Below are 20,397 nucleotides of genomic sequence, written 5' to 3' on the forward strand. Positions count from 1 at the left end.
TCTCAGGGTCCAATGTCCTTTCTGTAGCACAGTGGTTCCTGAAAACAAGCAGGTCCAGGGTTGTGAGGCCTAACCCAGAAGGCTGTTCCCTGTTACTGGGAGAACACCAGCAACAGTCTGCAACATCCAGCGCAGTCCGAAGGAGACTAGGGATGGACATGCAGCAGGTACCCATACCACTGCGGCAGTGTTGTCCAAAAGGGTCAAAAGTGGAAAGATATTCCACTAAAGAAAACAACATTTCTTTTAAGGAAAAGTGGTTTCAACGATTGGCCTGAAATAGCTAGCTAACTCTTGTTATGGGCCAACCTTGGTCAATTAGCCTTATTGTCACTGACGAGTCCGGACACTATAACGTAAGGCTCTGTGTGTCTGAGCTCTGTCGATTGATGTACAGCACAGATGTGTGTCATATTTACAGATGTCTTAGTGATGTCTGTTAATTAGGGCACCCTACCTCTGCTGCATGATTCGCAAGATTCTGGTGAACATAGTAAAAGGAAAAATAGTGCAGCTAGCAGAAACCTAATGGAATCAGGCGACACACAATGACATGACCAAATTGGCATTATGTTTGCTTGACTAAGCTACAAATAAAAAGGGTTTTAGGTTCTATGACCAAATGACGTGTTTATTCAATTAATAACACATATCCATGTACTTGAATGAAAGACGAAGGAGGATTATATTACAGGTAACATACTCAGATATTACAAAAGTCAAAGGCTGTGACTCTCCTGGTGTGGTCAGATATTATGGTTTAAATATTAAGGATATTAAAGGTTTTATCCTCAACGATCCCCAAAAATATTGAGCCCCCAGATTCCTACAGTAAAATGACTTACCACGGGTGTACAGAATGACTCAGGCAACTTCAAAAGGAAAATGACGCATAATGATGGGAAAATATTATTGTCATTGGGGGTGGATAGTAAAGACAGGAAGATTGATCAAGATCTTACCAAACACACTGTATTATTTGTAGGTATATTAAAATCATACACCCATAGTAAAAGATACATGGAAATGGATGCGTATTAAAACAGGAGGAATCCTTTGATTAGGTGTACATGTCCGTGCAGCTTCATAATATTACTGAGAGGGAGGGAGAAGGGAACTGGGTGTGAAAGGATTCATGTAACATGGCTCGTATAATACAGCCCATCAAGACTTGATATCAGTATCTATTGCTCCTTATTAAAAGCTGTATAATCCTTTTCAACAAAATGCCACAATAAAAAAGTGTGCATGTCAAAAGAAGAATTATATTGCACTAGATTCTATAGCCACAATGTCATGGCTGACTAGAAAACTGACTGGGGGAATGGGGAGGTAGATATGCATTAAATATCAGACGGAATAATAGATAGAACGGTAAAGAAAAGGCCAGCCAGGAAGCTTGTCAAATCTTGTCTGGCAAGGTATTTCTCAAGTATTTCTCCCAAACTCCTCCTTTTTTTCGATCAGAGGCATTACAACAAGGAGGCTGACCCTTATCTCTCTCATCTCTTTTTCTAGCTCCTCTCACTTCTTTCAACCCATTTTCAGTTGGTCTGGTGAAAGGAGTGCCTCAAAATTCTTAAAATACTGCAGTACACTTGTACTCAAGCTAGAATACAGTAGCCATAGTTTCTATTTTCAACAGTACCACAAAGCAGACAATTGGAGAAACAATTATATTGTATCATGTCCATTTAATTTCAGGAACATTCTTCGATGACTGTGAATACTTGGGTCAATCCTTCTCTTCCTCAGTCAATTGAAGCTTGTTTTTACATCAGGGGTTTTCACAAAGTGCATACATAAATACCCAACCTAACCCCCCCCACCACCCCCCAAAAAAACAAGCAATAATACAGTTTTTTTAAGCAAATTCACTACTTTTCTTATGGGTTATAGTTTTTCTAGCTAATGTGGCCTGTGAGAGTAGGATTATGCCCTTTGCGCTGCCTTCACCACCATTCAAAAACCAGGCAGCGATGCAGCCTGAGAGTAAGCTCTAGATCAGGGCTGCCCAACCCTGCTCCTGGAGATCTACTGTCCTGTAGGTTCGCTTCAACCCCATTTGTGACTGACCTGATTTAGCTTTTCATTCATCTATATATAATTATATAATAATCCGGTGTGCTAAATTAGAGTTGGAGAGCAAACCTACAGGACAGTAGATCTCCTGGAACAGAGTTGGGCAGCCCGCTCTAGATGGTGCACATTCCCATTTTTCACCAAAATGTCAGTTTGTTTGGATTATTTGAGAGCCTGAGAGAAAAAAATCTGAAGATTTCTCTTCTGTGTCCTCAAGTCCACCATCAGCTCCTTAGTTTTATCTGGCACCAAAATGACAGGTCTCTAACCTGTAGGAAGTCTCATCATCAATGGACATCAGGCCAACCACGGTTGTCAGCCTCATCAGAAAACATGATAAATCGAGCTGGATTAGCATGTGGTCAAGCCTGGATTATAGGAGAGGGCTGAGCACACGTTCTAATTGAGGGTACTAGTTGTTGGCATATTGAATTTGATGTTGCATACCCTCACCACCTGGGTTGGCATGTCAAGAGGTCAAGGATGCATTAGGCACGGCGTGGTCCAGCCATAGGTCTCCCAACATCTACATCAAAACAGTATCCTGAAGTTCCCAGAGGGAACACAAGCTCAACCTCAATTGATCTCCCAGACGCCCAAGCCACCACAAGGAGTTTCAAGATCCCAATAGGGTAAGTCAACCATGTCTGATTAAAACCCTGACAGTGCTGGCCAATTATACTGCCCTCTGATGGACCCCAGGGCTAATCCGATGGACCCCTGGGCTAATCAGCAAGCGGGATTAAAAATCTGATGGTGCAATGAATTAACTAAATGTGAAGGTCATTTTTTCCAACGACTTGTAGTCGTTATACGCAATGTTACAAACATTTTGATATGATACAGTCCCTGTGGGAAGAACATCCTCAATGCATTTATTGATGAACCCAGTGACAAATTCTTTGAAGTCATTGATGCTCCCCCCAGTGGCCTCCCTAAACATTTCCCAGTCTGCTGGGTAATAACAGCCCTAGAGCATGGATTCTGATTGCTCAGTCTAGCACTTAACATTCCTTAACCAGTGGTTCTTTCTGCTTTAGTTTTTGCCTAGCTTTTACTTATGTAAATGTCCTTTTATAGTTTGGTTAATAACCTCATACTAGAAGGCCATCTCATGAAAATAAGCATCCTACTTAGGTATGAGACAATAAAACAGAAAACATTCTGTCCAAGATTTGTAATTTATTCGCCTGGGTCAGATCAATGTGGACAATCGCGTCAATTTCATTTCCAAGGGGTGGACAGTTGCCTAAAGTGGTGTTGAATATACATTGCTTATTTTCGTTTTATCGCAAATAGCCAAAGGTCCATTGGGCATCATGGAAGAAATGGGTGATGCGGCTCAAAAGGCTGTGCAAACACATACAGCCAAATCCAGTGAGTCACGGCAATCTCTGCATTGAAATGAAGATGACTGTAAACACAAGGGGGAAAATAAACTCCAATTTATAGAGCGAAAAATATAGAGATGAGATAAACAAAACTTGCTATGGGTTATTTCTTTCCTCTATATATTTCTCCTATCTCTCTCCCTCTGTTTTCGTCCTGTATCTCATTTGGTTTGTTCCTCTCTGGTTTCATTGAGGAAGGCTGACTCCAGCTTCTTGGAGACAAGCTTCTAGCCTGTTAGTAAGTGGCTGCAATCCATTCTGATTAGTGGGTCAGGCTACTTTGCAACAAGAGCCCATCAAAGTTTTATTAAGGAGTGAGAAAGGAGGGTATGTGGGGAGGGTCATTTTGCTCTATTGTAAATACTCTAACCAGATACACACATATTATGAATGCTATTAAAACACGACTTGTGGGACCCATATTGCTCATGGCCCTTTAGCTGGTAACATGGGGTTTTCACCATCTTATCTTTGAACAGCCACAGGAGAGCGATACCTTTTAATGATAAAGTGAGTGACAGAGAGAATGGAGACGGTGACCTTTTGGACTTGGAGGCTGTGGCCCCCTTAATGCGAGGTCAGTGCTTTGAAAAACCAGAGGAGATGGAGGTGATATCCTCATTAATAGATTGGTTCTTGGTGGTGTTAAAGGTAAGGAAAAGGTGTCCTTCAGTAATGCAGAGGCTGCTTTTAGACAGGTTACATTCTGGAGTTCAGCAGACTCCTCACATAGCCCTTGTCAGTTGTCTTCAAAAAGCCTTCTGCCCACCCACTGACCATGTTCAAAGTATCTGCTTGTTAACTATAGAAGTGTTGGTGTAAAAGGGGGTGCCTACTCTTGGGTTGGATATTACCCCACCAGAACTGAAACACTCCTGGTAATAATGGGATTAAAAGTGGAAATTCTAAAATCAAAATACATTTGTTTTTTTTTGTATTTGTCAGAATTTAAGCTGAATCCATTCAGTCACCCCACTACACCTGTTGATGTAGCCTAGTTAAATGTAGGACTAAAATACTGAGATTACTAGCCTTTGGCCTATACAAAATTGCATTAGTTTAAGTCTACCTTTGACTGAACAATGATTTGAATTAAACATATATATTTTTCATCCACAGTACCGTCCACATTTTTACTGGGAAACCTGAAGTGAGGTAACATTCCTTTACAATGGAGAACTACGGAACCGCAAAGCTTTTCCAATACCAGGATGTCACTGTATTCCCTCACTCATTCTTTCCCCTGCAAATGTTTTCCCAATATGGATATCAGTTGGAGGGGCCCAATATGATAATCCAGGGGAGACGGGTAGTAGAGTGAAGCTTTAATTAAACAGGCCAGATGCAGTAAAATGCCCCTGTGTTCCTGAGTAAAGATCACAAGAGATCAAGGCACCCCATCGGAACATGAGATGCCCTTGACAACCAGCTGTGGGCTTGATATTATGTGCCCTGGCAAAACAGAAAAACAGGGTGAGACGATTTAAGTAAGCTGGGGATCGTGAGGACATGCGACCGTGGGGCTGTGACTGTTTGGACAGGGAACAGTTTGTTGTTACGGGACGGAAAGCAGGGATACAACGCTGGATGCTTCGGAGATCGATGAGAGGCCTTCTGAGGGCTGCTTTTCATTGTCTGCGGGCCTTGAGTGTGTTGGTAGACAAAAGGGGGCTTGAACGTGTGGTTACATTAGGGCTATGCTATATTCTTGTGTGTGCGAGTTGAGCGTACTAACAACGTCTGTAGTCTCGGAAGGGGACTGAAAGGCTCTTCAGACAATATGTGAAAGTGGTGTCAGTGTGTTTGTCTGCCAGCGTAGAACTACATAGAAAGGGGGCACCTCTCAGTTAGCTGCATCATTGCAAGACCAGGGTTTGAATCCTGCTAGCGTATTAGACCAGGGGTCCTGCGAAGGACAGTGCCCACTGGCAAGTGCCATCTAGGCTTTGGGGATAAGCATTTGCATGTAACTGCCATTATGCCCTGTGGCACATTGGGCGCCTGTGAGCTCAGTCAAGATGACAGGAGAATGTGTTCCCTCTGGCACAAAAGTATTCAGGTCTAGACACCATGGTCTTCTTCCAAATATATATATGCATTTTGACAGGTTTAGGCATTAATAACGAAAACTGGAGCCTTCTGTCACTCCCATACATTTTCACCCTACTGCGATATTTCACCACCCTGCACCATTGATGTTATGAGTGCGCCCAGTTGCTCCGAGTGGGCGGTTTTAAAGGCATATTCATATGTCTTTGTGTGTGTGTGTGTGTGCGCGCCTTCCTGTATGTTGTGTAGGTACAGCCTGCATGTAAGTGTGTTTGTGTGTGTGTGTCAACGTATGCGTGTATGTGTGTGGTACTCACGTCGGACATCTCTAAAGTAGATGGTCTGTCTGTTGGGGTTGAGGAGCTGGATAACCGAGTCATCGTTGTTCTTCACTCGGCAGCTGATGACGGCTATCTCGCCCTCCACCACCGCCACATCGTCCGTCACCAGATTCTGACTCTGAACTGCAGGGGCACAAAAAACATACACAATTGTCATCACAACTGAAAGGCTGTGTGCAGATAGCACATAGTTTTTCACACCACTGAGCTGCAACAAATCAAGCTGTACTCTGCCTGGTTACATTTCCACCACAGGTGCCAAAAATGTGCAGAAAATATTTTGGTTGGCAAACGTGTGATCTCAAGCAGTTTTGCGTTCAAAACCACCTGAAAGATGAATTCTGGGATTTTTGCCCACTGGTTGTAGAACTGTTGAGCAAAATAAATCTCTGAATATTGTGTGTCATGTATGTGCTGATATCTAGCCCACGTACCACTCTCTATCGGACAGGTTTGATAGTGATTCTACTTATAGATTTTGCACATTTGACAACATATTACACATACAGCCCAAAATGGGATAAACATTTTTAGTTATTACAAAATCCCAGATTGCATCTTTAAGATACTCAAGACTGAAACAAATCAAGACAGAGTAAAATGTTTGAAACTATATTGGTAAATGTGAGCCAGCATAATAAGAGCTAAAAATCTAAAAAAATAAAATAATATATGGCTACTCTATAGAGCTTCATGATGAGAAAATGCATGTTGAGATAGAGACAGTTTACAAAGAATCACTAACCAGAATTTGTCTCTAAATAATAGATAAAAAGACAGCCTGTTGCATTTAACATTCCCCTTAGTGAGCGAGCAACTCAAAATTCTAAGAATTGTCCCCCAAGTCCTCTAATTGCAAAGAAAGGAAACAATAGTATTGCCTTACATACTATAGACTTCTGATTGCAAAGTTTGCAAAGCAAATTGCCACTGGATTGCAAAAAAAAGTCATGATATTATTCTGCTGGGCTGGCATGAACTACTTCAGGGAAAGATTTAAAATTTCTAATAGAATTAGTATTTTCACTAATAAAATATAGACATAGGCTAGTTCCTCACCGCACATATGCAGACAGGGTCATTTCTGTTATCTTTTCAGATTTCTGATAGAAAATATAAATCAATAATGCATTTTGTTGATGTCCTGTACTACCTTGAGCAAAATAATTGATTACGAGTTCAAAACATATAGTTGCAAATGTTCTAATGATTCAGATATTGGAAAAACATTTTAAGATCTTGATCACTCATGATAAATGTTTTATATACATATATTATTGCCAAGGATACATACATATAAAATACATTTATATATTTGGCAAATATCTTTACTGGTCCTAAAAGTGTCTAAATGGTAAATCTAATGATCATAGAAAAACAATTGTAAATGTTGGCTTAGTACAAGTTTTTAGAAGGTTATTAATAGTGTTAATTTCTGTATAGGTTTCTGGATTCTGTAGTTCTGTGTGTGTTCTATGCAATATGATTTAAGGGACAAGATTAAAGGACAGTAATATCACAAGTACGTGAAGTATGAAGCGTTATAGGTTACTTATAAATGTGTGACCAAAAGACCATGGATTAGCAAAGCACCTTCATGTTTTAACTAAATAGAGTGTAAAACGTCCTGAGTGTGCGAGACTGACACAAGAAATAGTCAAACTTAATCTGAGACAAAGACAAGGCAAAGACATTCAATGGTCCAGAGAAAGGTCTCAAGCAACACAACACCAATCTCAATCATGGAACAAATTCATGTGGTCCTACCTCGGCATTATTCTCAACTTCAACAATGGTATGTACAGCTTCTTATATCAAAACAAGACCTAGACTCTATAGCAACCGCAAGGAAGAGTGGAGAGAAACCCCAGCAGTGTGGGTGAAACATAGTGCTTGGTGAGAAATTATTGATTGGCTTCTGCAGGCCAGTGTGTGTTTCTGCTGTGTGTTTTATGAGTGAGTTGGTAAAGGTTGCTTGTGATGCCTGACCTTTTGTGTGACCCCAGACTGTATCACAAGCAACAGTAGACTTCATAAACTAACTGTGGTCTTGCACCAGAATCTCTCCCTGTAAATCTACTAGAAAACCAAAACACACACACAAAATTGATTTTACCTATTTCATGATTAAAGTCAGAAGCTATTTTGATTTTTATAATCTTAAAGATTCATCTATTGCCTCCTGGATGTATATATTAAATAATAATAGTAAATATATATATTTATATTGTACACATATTGTTGCGTCCCTAAAGGAGCTAAAAGAGGGAACATGAATGTGACTCACATGGTAAAAAACGTAAAAGCCTGCAACACACAAAATGCCCTACAGGCAAGGGACAAGGAACCAATCACTTCCTCTGTTGACCGGTAAGCATATACAGCTTAACAAATGGGACTTCTTTAGACTAGTTGAGCATCTGGAGCAAATGTGGGTTGGATTACAGGCTCAAAATTGCCAGAAACAAAGAACTTTCTTCTGAAACTTGTCAGTCTATTCTGGTTCTGAGAAATGAAGGCAATTTCATGTGAGAAATCACCAAGAAACTGAAGATCTCGTACATCGCTGTGGACTACTCCCTTCACAGAACAGTGCTGCTAGCTTTAACTGCACAACTGAGCAAGAGGACAAATACATTAGAGAGTGTAGTTTGAGAAACAGACGCCTCACAAGTCCTCAACTGGCAGCTTCATTAAAAAGTATCCCTAAAACACCAGTCTCAGCCTAAACAGTGAAAAGGAGACTCTGGGATGCTGGCCTTCTAGGCAGAGTTTCAAAGAAAAAACATATGGAAGACTGGCCAATAAAAAGAAAAGATTAAGATGGGCAAAAAAATCACAGACACTGGACAGAGGAAGACTGGGAAAAACAAATCTAAGTTATAGGTGTTCAGATCAAAAAGAACATTTGTGAGATGGAGACCAAATGAAAACATGCCGAAGGAGTGCTTGGCGCTCTCTGTCAAGCATGGTGGAGTCAATGTGAAGGTCTGGGGCTACAATGGTGGTGGTAGAGTGTGAGATTTGTACATGGTGAATGGGATCTTGAAGAAGGAAGGCTATCATTTTATAACACCATGCCATACCTGGTGGATTGGCACTAGATTGGAGCCACCATCCTCCTACAACAGGACAATGACCCAAAACACAGCTCCAAACTATGAAAGAACAATTCAGGGAAGAAGCAGTCAGCTGGTATTCTGTCTATAATGGAGTGGCCAGTACAGTCACTGGTTCTCAACCCTACTGAGCTGTTGTGGGAGCAGCTTGACTGTGTGGTACATAAGAAGGGCGCATCAAGCCAATCCAATTGGTGGGAAGAATGGGGTGAAATCGCTTCAGAAAGAATGGGGTGAAATCTCTTCAGATAACCTCAACAAACTGAGAACTAGACCAAAGGTCTGCAAGGCTGTAATTGCTGCATATGGAGAATTTTTTAAGGAAAACAAAGTTTGAAGGACACAAATATTATTTCAGTTAAAAAATCATTATTTCAAAACCTTGTCTATATTTCCTTTTAATGTTGCTATATTTCCTGTTCAAACTCATTTAATGTATGTTTTCATGGAAAACAAGGACATTTCTATGTGACCCCAAAACATTAGAACAGTAGTGTAAGCGTCTCTTAATAGGGTTCCTTATTTTGGACATTTTATTAGATAACATTTACTGACTATATTTAATGACTTTAAGTACCATTATGAGATTGTTTCATCAGGTGGTTTCCAAAGAGATGACACTGCAACACTAATAGTTGTGTTAATACAGAAAATCGTGTAGAACACACCTCCATGTCACATGCTTTTGGTTGCCAGATAATTAGATCAACTAGTCTAGATGTGCCTTTCTCTATTGGCAAGTTCTCTATTGTTTGGCCTAACAAAGGAGGAATCCAGCAGTGACAGTTGGATAAATCACAGTCTCCCTTTCAGAAGAGATGAAGCTACAGCTCAATATACAGTACATACCAGTCCTACATGTGCAAGTGTCTGAGCCACAAGGAGGACAACCTGCCAATGCGAGAGGTATGTTCACTGGATTAGTGAAACGTGTGGTTATAGTACATGGGTTTATAGAGACATAGACACAGGAACAATTTGTTGGTGCTATTTTGTCTTCGCAAGAAAAAGTTTTATTAATGCTCTGAATAATTTGTTTAACAATACTAATCAAATGAATTATTTGCAAATATGATCTTGTAAACGGAAGACCAGAATGTGCAACACATATTAATTGTTCCTCTTAGGGCTTTCCAATCTTTATGTAGACACCCTTTGTTAGTCATTGACTTTCTCTGCATGCATCAAGAATCAACTTTGCTTGCCGTCATGAAGCCAAAAAAATTATACGGTCAGAATTTGCATAACTTGTTCAAACAGATCTGTGACATTATCTTTGCATTTAGATAGTGGATATAAACAGCGCTATCAAATAACATTGATCATTTTGGCCTGGAGTGTGTATGTGTGTGGTACAGTTTGATGTTCGCACTGATATTGGAGAAGCCCAACTACTCAGCATGTCACTAAAGGGTGTAGCGCACTGCTGAATTGGAAAGGTCATTGGGCTCTCAATGGCCCCAGCATATCATTTCTGTGGAGGGGAGTGTCAAGAGTAATGGAACCAAGGTAGTTCTATGCTGCAGCTTTTAATTTGGCCTGTAGCTTATGCTTATACTAGCATAAGTGCACATTATGGCAGACAATTTAATAGTAATGCTGGTTAAAATATATATGTAAGGTTAAATATATAATAAGGTTAAAATATATATGTAAAGACAGCATGTGGAAATTCCAAACCTGTAAAATATAAAACAAATCCATCTCATACTAACTGAATTATATAGCACATAAATAATACTACTGGAATGGACAAATAATGAATGGTGTATACTAAAGGCATTTGGGTGAGAAATCAGATATTCCATCACCAACTCCTTAAGAATGTCAGAGTTGGTTCTACAATATGCACACATATCTTGGAGCAGGCAAACAAGCACTGCGACTGCTCAAGAATATAATGTATTAAGCCTGATTTAGGCAGTATCAATACCACCTACTAATGATTAGATACATCTTATTGAAAGGAGTAATAAAGAGGTTTTAGAGAAATGTTATCTTAGAGTAATGAAATCATTTGATAGTGATGATGTTGAATCACTGAATTTTCTTCAGAAATGTTCAGTTTCTTAGTCAGACAATGTTTTACAATTTTAAGAAGGGATCCACATTATCATTATATTATACTAAGATTCCTGAGTAATTTTACTAAATGGCAATTGTATAAAATGTCTCTAAAGAATGGTCACAAAACACATATAAAACATTTAGTTAACTTATTATGTTAACAGTAAACTGATGCCACCCAGAGTCATGAAACATAACCATAAAACAAGAAAAATGGTAGCACTTAAATTGTGATCACTCTGCGCTAAAAAATTGTTTGAAGATGCTTTTAGTGGCTAATTAGCAACAATAGCTGGTGTTTCTATATGCAGATTAGTACACAATGTTTATAAACACACCAATTGCACGCCCACACACTTTGAAGCAGACCCCCCCCCCCCGTAAAGTATATTCTGTGCTAGTTTTCCCTCCCTCGCTCCCTCCCTAATCTTACCCCAATCCACTTTGTGCGTGTGTGGCTGCCTGTACAATGATCCTGCTTGTGGTTAAGCATGATTACGCATGCATTTACCTTGACTCTGTGGAAAATAACTTCTACTGTATGTGCACCAGGAGGGTGTGTGTGTGTGTGTGTGTGTGTGTGGGTGTTTGGGTGTGGGCATGTGCCTTTGTGCTTGAGGTCAGTCAATGAGCCGTGACGTATTCCACATGACACGCAGTATTTCGGGAACCCTTGTTGTATTCAAATCTCATTCTAAATATAGATACGAGATGCTTTAGTGCAGTGCTTCAAAACCTTTCCTTAAATAAACTGCCCAAAGCCAATTCCATAAAGTATTTTGTTTGACTAGCACAATTGATTAAACTGGCAAGTTGGCTTTGGCGCATCAAATAGCGTGTTGCTCTTTTTTGTTTTGATTTGCCCATCTTCAAAGAAGAGTATTGATCTTATACCTAACCTGAATTAAATTCCAGGCAGAAATAGTAACACAGCATCAGTCAGACAACTGATCAGTTAAAACACAAAGATTGTAACGTTCATTCACAATAGAGGTGCTGGTTTAACCAGAGGCACTGTTGCATGTCATTCAATCAAGTGTCTGGAAAATCTACGCCTCTACATCTACAAAACATCACTAGGCCTTTGTGGATTATCTGTTCAATAAATAACATTGAAGCCCAAACACACATTTTACTAATGTCAGGTACATTACATTCTCATTCAATCTTGCTTCTGGTAGTGCTGTCGTTTTTTGACAGGTGGTATGCTAGGTCCAGACACTGGCAGAGTCATACCCACAACTTTTACCTCAGGTCAGAAAGCACTTTGTGGTTTCATGTATTTTAGGTATCAATTTAATACAGATGGGGACTTTAAAGTACAGTGTCTTTAACTGCAGTGGTGGAGAACGGAGCAAAAATGCTCAGTTGACAATCTGTTGTCTAGGTGGGTAGGACAGGACAGGATATCACTGAGCATAGAGCCGTGAAGGACTAGCTTCCATCCAATCCCCTTGGGAAGAATCTTTCACAGCTCAATTGTAATTCATACACGTATACATATCAGAGGCAGCTATTAATAATTGGATCAAAGCCATGGGCAAAAACACATACATTTCCAAGCACACACAAAAAACAAACACAGCCTAGCGAATACAAACGAATAAATACACGGACACATTAATGCACCACAGACACACAAACAAAAACAAATAACACATCATACATTCACATTCACATTCACATGCACACACACACACACACACAGTGTTTTGCAAATGCTGGTTAAACACTGTCTAATCATCTTTAGGGTGTGTTGATGCGGTGTGGATGGTGTGGGCTGCTCAAAAATGGTTGGTCTAGTTTTTGCGGAAAGTAGTGAAGCTTTATAACATTTCCCATTCAGAAGGTTTATATCATGTATGCACCTACAGTTGTTTGCTCTAATGAGGAAAGCTGACAAACTTGGTTGACTGCAGTCCAAAGAGGCTGGAAGCACCAAAACCATCCCAGAATCTGCAGTACTCAGTTTAGTTCAGCTCATTAGTATACCAATTATTTCATACCTACCTAACTTATAAAACAACTTTAAAAGGTTTATAACAGATTGAAATATGGAAAGATTGTACTGTTTATTAAGCTAGCTAACATTAGTTAGCTAACCCCTTGGCTAAAGTTAACGGTTATTGTGTCATAGCGTTTACATTACATAGCTAGCAAACTAGGACTTAGCAATGTACCTTCTAACAAAGGAATGACCCTAAACTTGACCCCTCAAGTTTAACAACTTCTAATTAAAATGCCTCTCAGTATCCTCTGTCATCCTCTGTTTACTGTGCCATGCATGTGCAGTGACCACTTGAAATCTCTCAGTTTTTTTAATGAGGCAATCAGAGTAGTATTTTGATAGCATCTGGTTAGGCTTGATTTTGCCATAAACAACAAAGACATAATTTATGTCACGCCTGCTCCTCCCCTCTCCCTGTGCTGGCGATCTGTATCTGCGGCCTACTAGTCTCTACTGATCAAACGGCCTTTCATTAATCACTCCCAGACTTGTCTCGTCATCATTATGCACACCTGCTTCCTATTCCCTAATCATCGTGGGTACATAGCCATCTTTAGGTAGATACTGTAATGTCTAGATACTGTCATGTTGAAGCATGGAGGCAGGACACCTGCACAGGGTGAATGGAGGACGTTTAATAAAATTACTAAAACATAAACAAACATACTTATCCACAAGACAAAACAGAACAATGTTACATTGGTGTGGGAACCAAAGACCAACAAGACACACAAGGAGGAACTTAGAGGCAATGATCAAGAAACCAGGTAAGGGCGATGACAAGAAACAGGTGTCCGTGATCCAAATGAGGGAAATAGAGAGTTGGATCTCACAGGACGTGACAGATACCTACTAAAACACTGTACTGATTGACTACGCACCTGCCACCTTTATTGAAAAAGGTTAACAAAATGACCAAAAAGACTATGGAAGCAGCGGGTCAAATCAGACCTCTCTAGCATCGTGGGAGTTCTGGGGCATCTCCTCCAACACCACGAGAGGCAGGCATCATCTCTGTGCTATCTGGCTGGGCACTGGAGAGGGCCACTGCCGTCTGGATGAGGTGCAGTCTGATGGTAGAATCATATGACCTCTTTAAGTAACTCTTCAGAGCGGTCTTCGATCACCCAACCCCATGAGGGCAGGGGGGGTGAGCAACTTCTCCACATTTGCCAGGGATCCCAAACCACCTCAGATTATGCCCTTACCTTCCAGACAGCGGCGGCCTCGAATGGCTGGAAAAAGCCGTCTCTCACCTTGTTCCACAGTGGACATCGGGAGAAGGTACCGACAGAGCTGGCCCGCAAGGACGACCATTTGTCCTTCGACCAGTTCATCTCCAAGACCATTCATTTGGATAACCTGCTGCATGCGTGTCTCCCTGGATGACACTGAGCTTTTGGGGGTAGGTTCCACACACTTGTGTTCCAACAGGAGGACCAGACAAGGGCACGACAGGCAGCGGAGTACCCACAATCCACAGCACCAACCTAGGTAAACCTTCCAGACGGCGCCTCCAGCCCACCATACCGGTCCTTTGTTGGCATCGACTTCTGCCTGTTCACGTCTGACCACGCTGCTTTTCTGCTCCTGGGGTTTTGTTTGAAATTCTTTCTACATGTCTGCAGTTGGGACAATACCTCTGCCTCTCCCAAATTGTTTTGTGAGAGAATCAATGGAGCAACTTTGTCAACACCATACAACATTTGCAAGAAACATTTTACAGAGAATCGTGACCTCTGTAAAATGAAGAAGATTAAAGGCGAACGCAATTCCATCAAGTTACCCAGTTCAACCCGTGGAGATTGTAAGTCAAGCTTGATTTAAACGTCTGTGGGTCTGCATTGTTAATGTCATGTCCGGGTGTACAGAGACGTGCTCTGCATTTATAGTTGTGGGGCCTTGTTGTGTAGATTGCCATTACATTTCTTTGTACTAGCTGGCGCAGTCACGCAAAATGTTGGTTTATTCACTTGGAGAGCCGGAAACCTTCACAGAAGTATCTGTAAAGTTGGTAAACAATATAATAGCTTTTTAGCTAGATCATTCTATTTCTGGAATGGCAAGTTTGAGAGAGTGTGTAAAATTAATTGAGGAGGAGAAAGACAATGAGTTGGAAGAACTGATTTGTATACAGTGAATTAGAAAGAAAGAGAGAAGACGCAAAAGGAGATTGTCAACGAGACCTTTGAATATGTCTCGAGCAGATGAGGGAGAATAGTGTGCTTGTTCCACAGATGCATAACATAACACGAAGAGATACATTTAAAATATTTTAGGACGTTGTCTAATCGTTTTAACAATCTTCTGCATCGCTTGTAACCCTTTATTACACATCAAGCCACCCACTCCATGCAATCCTGCTTCAAGGGACAATTGCTATCCCTCCACCTGCAAACCTTCCTGGTACAGGAGTCACCATCCCCCATGTCATTGCTGGAGCTGTTGCTTTTACATTGCTGCTTTTACATTGTAAATCTGATGAAGCCCTTTCCAAGTAAGCAATTGTTTATTGATATTCTGAAAATGTTTGGAGGGTTAACTCATAAGCAATTTCAATGTATATTCTGCTTTACCAGTTGCCAAACCAGTTGCCAAACAGCAAAAGGATGCAGTATGACTACTGAAAATAAACAGGCATGTAAACTTAAATTATGCCACAATATCACAGCACCATTGTATAAAAGTAATCTTATTTTATCATTGAGTATACACTTTTAGTACTTTGATGCAGTTTACTGTATTGAGGAAAATGTAAACTAAGTTTCCTTTTTGTTTCCGGTGTTGTTAATACAAATCTTTAATCTTTACCGGACACTTAGCCAACATTTTAGTAGAAGTACAACCAAGTAGTGAACACTGAATTTGGTCTGTGCCCTTGCCAAAATTGGAGTCGGTTTCATAGTGTTTAATGTGTCTGGACAGCCAAGAATGCATTACATAAAACTGAGGTACTTTTTTCCCTCCTGTATCACCACTTTTACTAAAAAAATACTAATTCTCACATATTTGTCCCTCATCAGCTTCCATCTGTACTGGCACGTTGGTCACTCTTCACTCAGAATTTCTCCTAACTCAAAAGTTCCTCGATTTAAGCCATTGATCCATACTCCTTTGTTGCTTCATCTTTGTTGGTACAGGAAGTCACATTTTGCAGGAAGTCAATTCCCTACTCTGAGTAAACCCCTTCCTCTGCCAACCAACCAATCTTTGTTTGTGCGGCTCTGTGGTTGACATAAGTGTAGCTACGTGCTTTTATTTTTTTGAGTGGCTGTGCGGGCCTGTGCAGCAGTCTGCGGTGTCCATGGGCCCTATACAGATGCATTTGGCATTGATGTAAAAATCTGCCTTAATACTTCCAATTGCTATAATACACAAAGTACAAATCGCCTGCGGATAATCTGGGCAAGATTTGGAGATTAACGGGTTCACTGTCGCCCCCTTTAGCTGTCGTGCATGCTTCTATTCGATCAGTTCAACTGTGTATTATGGTTAGAACAAGGCTCTACACCTGAAGAATGTTATTCTGGCTCATATTCAGAGTCAGACATAATACAGTTTTGCTCAAAAGTGTGCATACCCTTGGAGAATTGGTAATATATGAACCATTTGTATAGAACATATAAGTGAGCAGGCAAAACCCATTTATTTTATATCTCATGGGATTCATATTCAACTGTAGGTTTTAACAGAATGACACAATCATAAAACAAATTATGGCAACGAAGAAATTTTTTTTTAACTGACCCCTGTTCAAAGGTTTGCATACCCTTAGTTCTTAAAACTGTGTTTTGCCCCCTTTAGCATCAATGACACCATGCCGGCTTGTGTAATAGTTGTCTATAAGGCCCTGAATTCTTGCAGGTGGTATAGCTGCCCATTCGTCTTGGCATAGTGCCTCCATGTCCTGCAAAGTCTTTGGTCATCTTGCATGAACCACATGTTTGAGATCTCCCCAGAGTGGCCCGATGATATTAAGGTCAGGAGACTGTGATGGCCACTCCAGAACCTTCAACTTTTTCTGCTTTAACCACTGGAGGGTCACCTTGGCCTTGTGCTGGAAAGTCCAAGAGTGTCCCATGAGCAGTTTTTGTGCAGAAGAATGCTAACCAAATAATTCTTCTTGCAGTTTTGGCTGACCCTGGCTTGGTATCAAGAGATCGCCAAATTTTCCACTTCTTAATAAGTGATTGAACAGTACTGACAGGCATTTGCAAGGCTTTGGGTATCTTTTTATATATTTTTCCATCTTTATTAAGTTCCATTACCTTGTTACGCAGGTCTTTTGACAGTTCTCTGCTCCCCATGGCTCACTATCTAGCCTGCTCAGTGCCTCCACATGAGAGCTAACAAACTCATTGACTATACACAGACACTAATTATAATTTAAAAAGCCAAAGGTGTGGGAAATTCACCTTTCATTGCCATTTTCACCTCTGTGTATCACCTTGTGTGTCTGTAACAAAGCCAAACATTCAACGGCATGTAAACTTTTGACCAGGGCCATTTGGGTGATTTCTCTTATCATTATGATTTGAAAAGGAGCCTAACAACTATGTGATAATAAATGGCTTCATATGATCACTATCCTTAAATAAAATATTTTTCTTGCATAATCAGTCATATTTTCAAAATCAATGCCAACATTTCTGACAGGGTATGCAAACTTATGAGTACAACTGTATATATGTATTTTCCTTTCTCTCTGAAGCAAATAAAGTTTGACTGTTGAGGTGAATATCAAAGACAAAATAGGTAACTTGCTTTCTAGCTACTAACTTACTTTCGTTTACTGTGATGTCTACACTTACTGAACCTGTGGATTGATACAATTGTGAACAAAACTGATCGGAAAAACACAGGAAGTAACCGATTATTTGAATTATATCATGTACAATTTTGAGGAATACAACATTGTCATGTTCTTTGAGGTAAACGACACCGCTTGTCTTAGTTTGGAATATTTTAGAGTTGTTTTCCGCTTGCAATGCAGCTTTGTGATAGCAGTATGTACTGTTTCCATTCATTAATTTGTACAATGCTAATAACATAAAATAGCTGACTGAGACAGAGATAAATAATTGATTGTTTAAAAAAATCCCTCAATGTGTATGAAGGAACAACTCAGGGTAAGGGGACACCGAAATATGATTTTTGGACAAACTATCCCTTTAATCAGGATCAATACAACAAATAAGTAAGTTCATTTGTGCCTTGTTCCTTGGTAAAAAACATTTTGGGGGGGAATTAACTTTCTGTTTCTTTTGGCTAGGTTAAGAAGCTAGCTATTGAGATCTGTGGCTAGCCATCATTACTTTATAACATAGACTGTTTATATATAGGCTAACTGACAGTAAAACAGCAATTTGTTTGAGTCTTGCTTATTGAAAATAGGAAATCTTAATGTAAAATGTACACTCCATTTAGATATGGATACTGTTGTTAAAACCATTTCAAAAGCTTTCTACAACATTGGAGGAGATTTGCTATCTAAACATACCTGATGAATAGGAAACATTCTGCTTGTCTGCTGTATGAACATGAGCAAAAGTGTTTTCATCTGTGTTTGAAAAACAAATTCAGCAATTTCACTGTTATTCAGGCTACTGCATGGTGTCCTTCATAAAACTAACTACCACATTTAGTGGAACGTTGCGAAAGCATAAATTCATTGAAAAAAAGAACGTATCCTTGGGAAAAGTTATTTCTACTGGTAAATGTGTGTTAATGTTGGTGTTTGTTGGGAACAGTGATATAATTGGGATGATGCATCTATTACATCCAGAACATGGCGAGACAGGACACGGAACGCAGCGCCAGTGTTCTGGGCCCTGGAGGGCGTTTATTAACAAAAGGTAGAACTAAAAGAAACTGATAAATAAAACAAAATTCCTGGGGCAGAGGAAAGCCGCCCTCTCTATTGTCTACCACTCTCTTCTGCCCTGGAGCTGTTTCCATATGGGCCCTTTTAGCTCCCCTTGATGAGGCCTGATTGGGTGTGCCTTCTCATAATCTGGTTGTTTCCAGTCCGCCCGTCATCAACAACTTACATTGTTAGGACAGCATGTTCCATGACATACGCTCATCACATAAACTCACTGTTGCTGATACCTGTTCCTGTTTTTGACAATTATCGGAAACATTTATTTTGCCAGCATCAGACCAATGTATTCCTAACAAACAGGAAGGAGATCGATAGTTCTGCCAAATTCTAATTTGATTGTTATAGACTGTGTTGAGAGATTTATTTTTCTGACACGAATCATTGCTAACATTAGTAATTAATACATTCATACATTAAGTAGGTAACATTAGTAAGTAATACATTAAGTAGGTGAGCTACGGTGAAATTCCCCTATAAGTTATTGTTAAAACAAGTGTGCATTTTGTTACTGGTCTCCAAAAGAGCTATAAAGAAAATGTCCACCAGATCCGGCAGGTTGCTTGGATATGTCAGCAGGAAACCTGTCCAAGAATTCCTCTATTATGAAGCCATTGAAAGATATTGTGCTGGCTACTGAACAGCAAGCGAAGCCAGGTGGGAGAAGTGAAGTGCCGGATGAAGACCTAGATAGATAAAACATCACCTGCAATATTTGGCATATTCTCCAGACAGCTCCGGGGAGTTATTCTCAAAACACGTGGATCAAGTGACTACAGAACATCACAGAACCACACGAAAGCTCAGAGAACCAGTTCTTTTGGTTTGGTCATAGTGGAAGTGAGTGACGAAAAGATGGGGTTTGTGAGCTGAAACAGGTCCAGAAATTACAGACCTGAAACCGGTCCTTTGTACTGTCCAATCATCGAGGCGGCTGGAGGACATCTTTCCCCATGGCTTTAGAGAGGAAATTACTATGACAGTCTTTATCCATTGATTCAGCTGCACCAATCACTCTACATAGTGACAACATCCACTCTTCAAATTCACAGGATAGGATTTCAGCATCGTTGCTTCTTTCCACCTCGACGTGTCGCCTCTTCTGCTCCTAAATTCATGTTAAACTATTTTCAGTCATTGTTTTGAAGTTGGTGGGTTACTGGCCATGTGATGCAAAATTTTAACACATCTAGGCATTAGGTCATCGATAGCATTCATGAATTCTCCATGGAGATTCCCCAAAGCAGCAGGTAGGAAAGGTTCACTGGGGGGATCTTCCATTACAGGTGAGCTGAAGCTTCCTTCAAGGCTTTCTTACTGCTCGTGTATAGCTTGTCACTGGCTATCCACAACTAAAATATTTGCTATATGCACAAAACAAAGAAAAAAAGGTTGATGGCAACAGCCCATTTATGATAGCTTGCAGAACAATTCTGAAGACACCGCAGGCTCCCAGCTA

At 40.2% G+C, this 20,397-nt stretch overlaps 1 protein-coding gene across 10 annotated transcripts in view; it reads right to left on the reverse strand.

The window, feature by feature from the left end:
* cadm1a (cell adhesion molecule 1a) overlaps positions 1-20,397 on the reverse strand; it is a 403,137-nt gene that overhangs the window by 93,050 nt on the left and 289,690 nt on the right. For all 10 annotated transcript variants that reach the window (XM_013134625.4, XM_020048544.3, XM_013134623.4 and 7 more), the window contains one exon: positions 5,840-5,986. In XM_013134625.4, coding sequence (XP_012990079.1) covers positions 5,840-5,986 — 147 coding nt within the window. The remainder of the gene's footprint in view (positions 1-5,839; positions 5,987-20,397) is intronic.

This window comes from Esox lucius, chromosome 7, assembly GCF_011004845.1.
Source record: "Esox lucius isolate fEsoLuc1 chromosome 7, fEsoLuc1.pri, whole genome shotgun sequence".
Classification (NCBI taxonomy): Eukaryota; Metazoa; Chordata; class Actinopteri; order Esociformes; family Esocidae; genus Esox; species Esox lucius.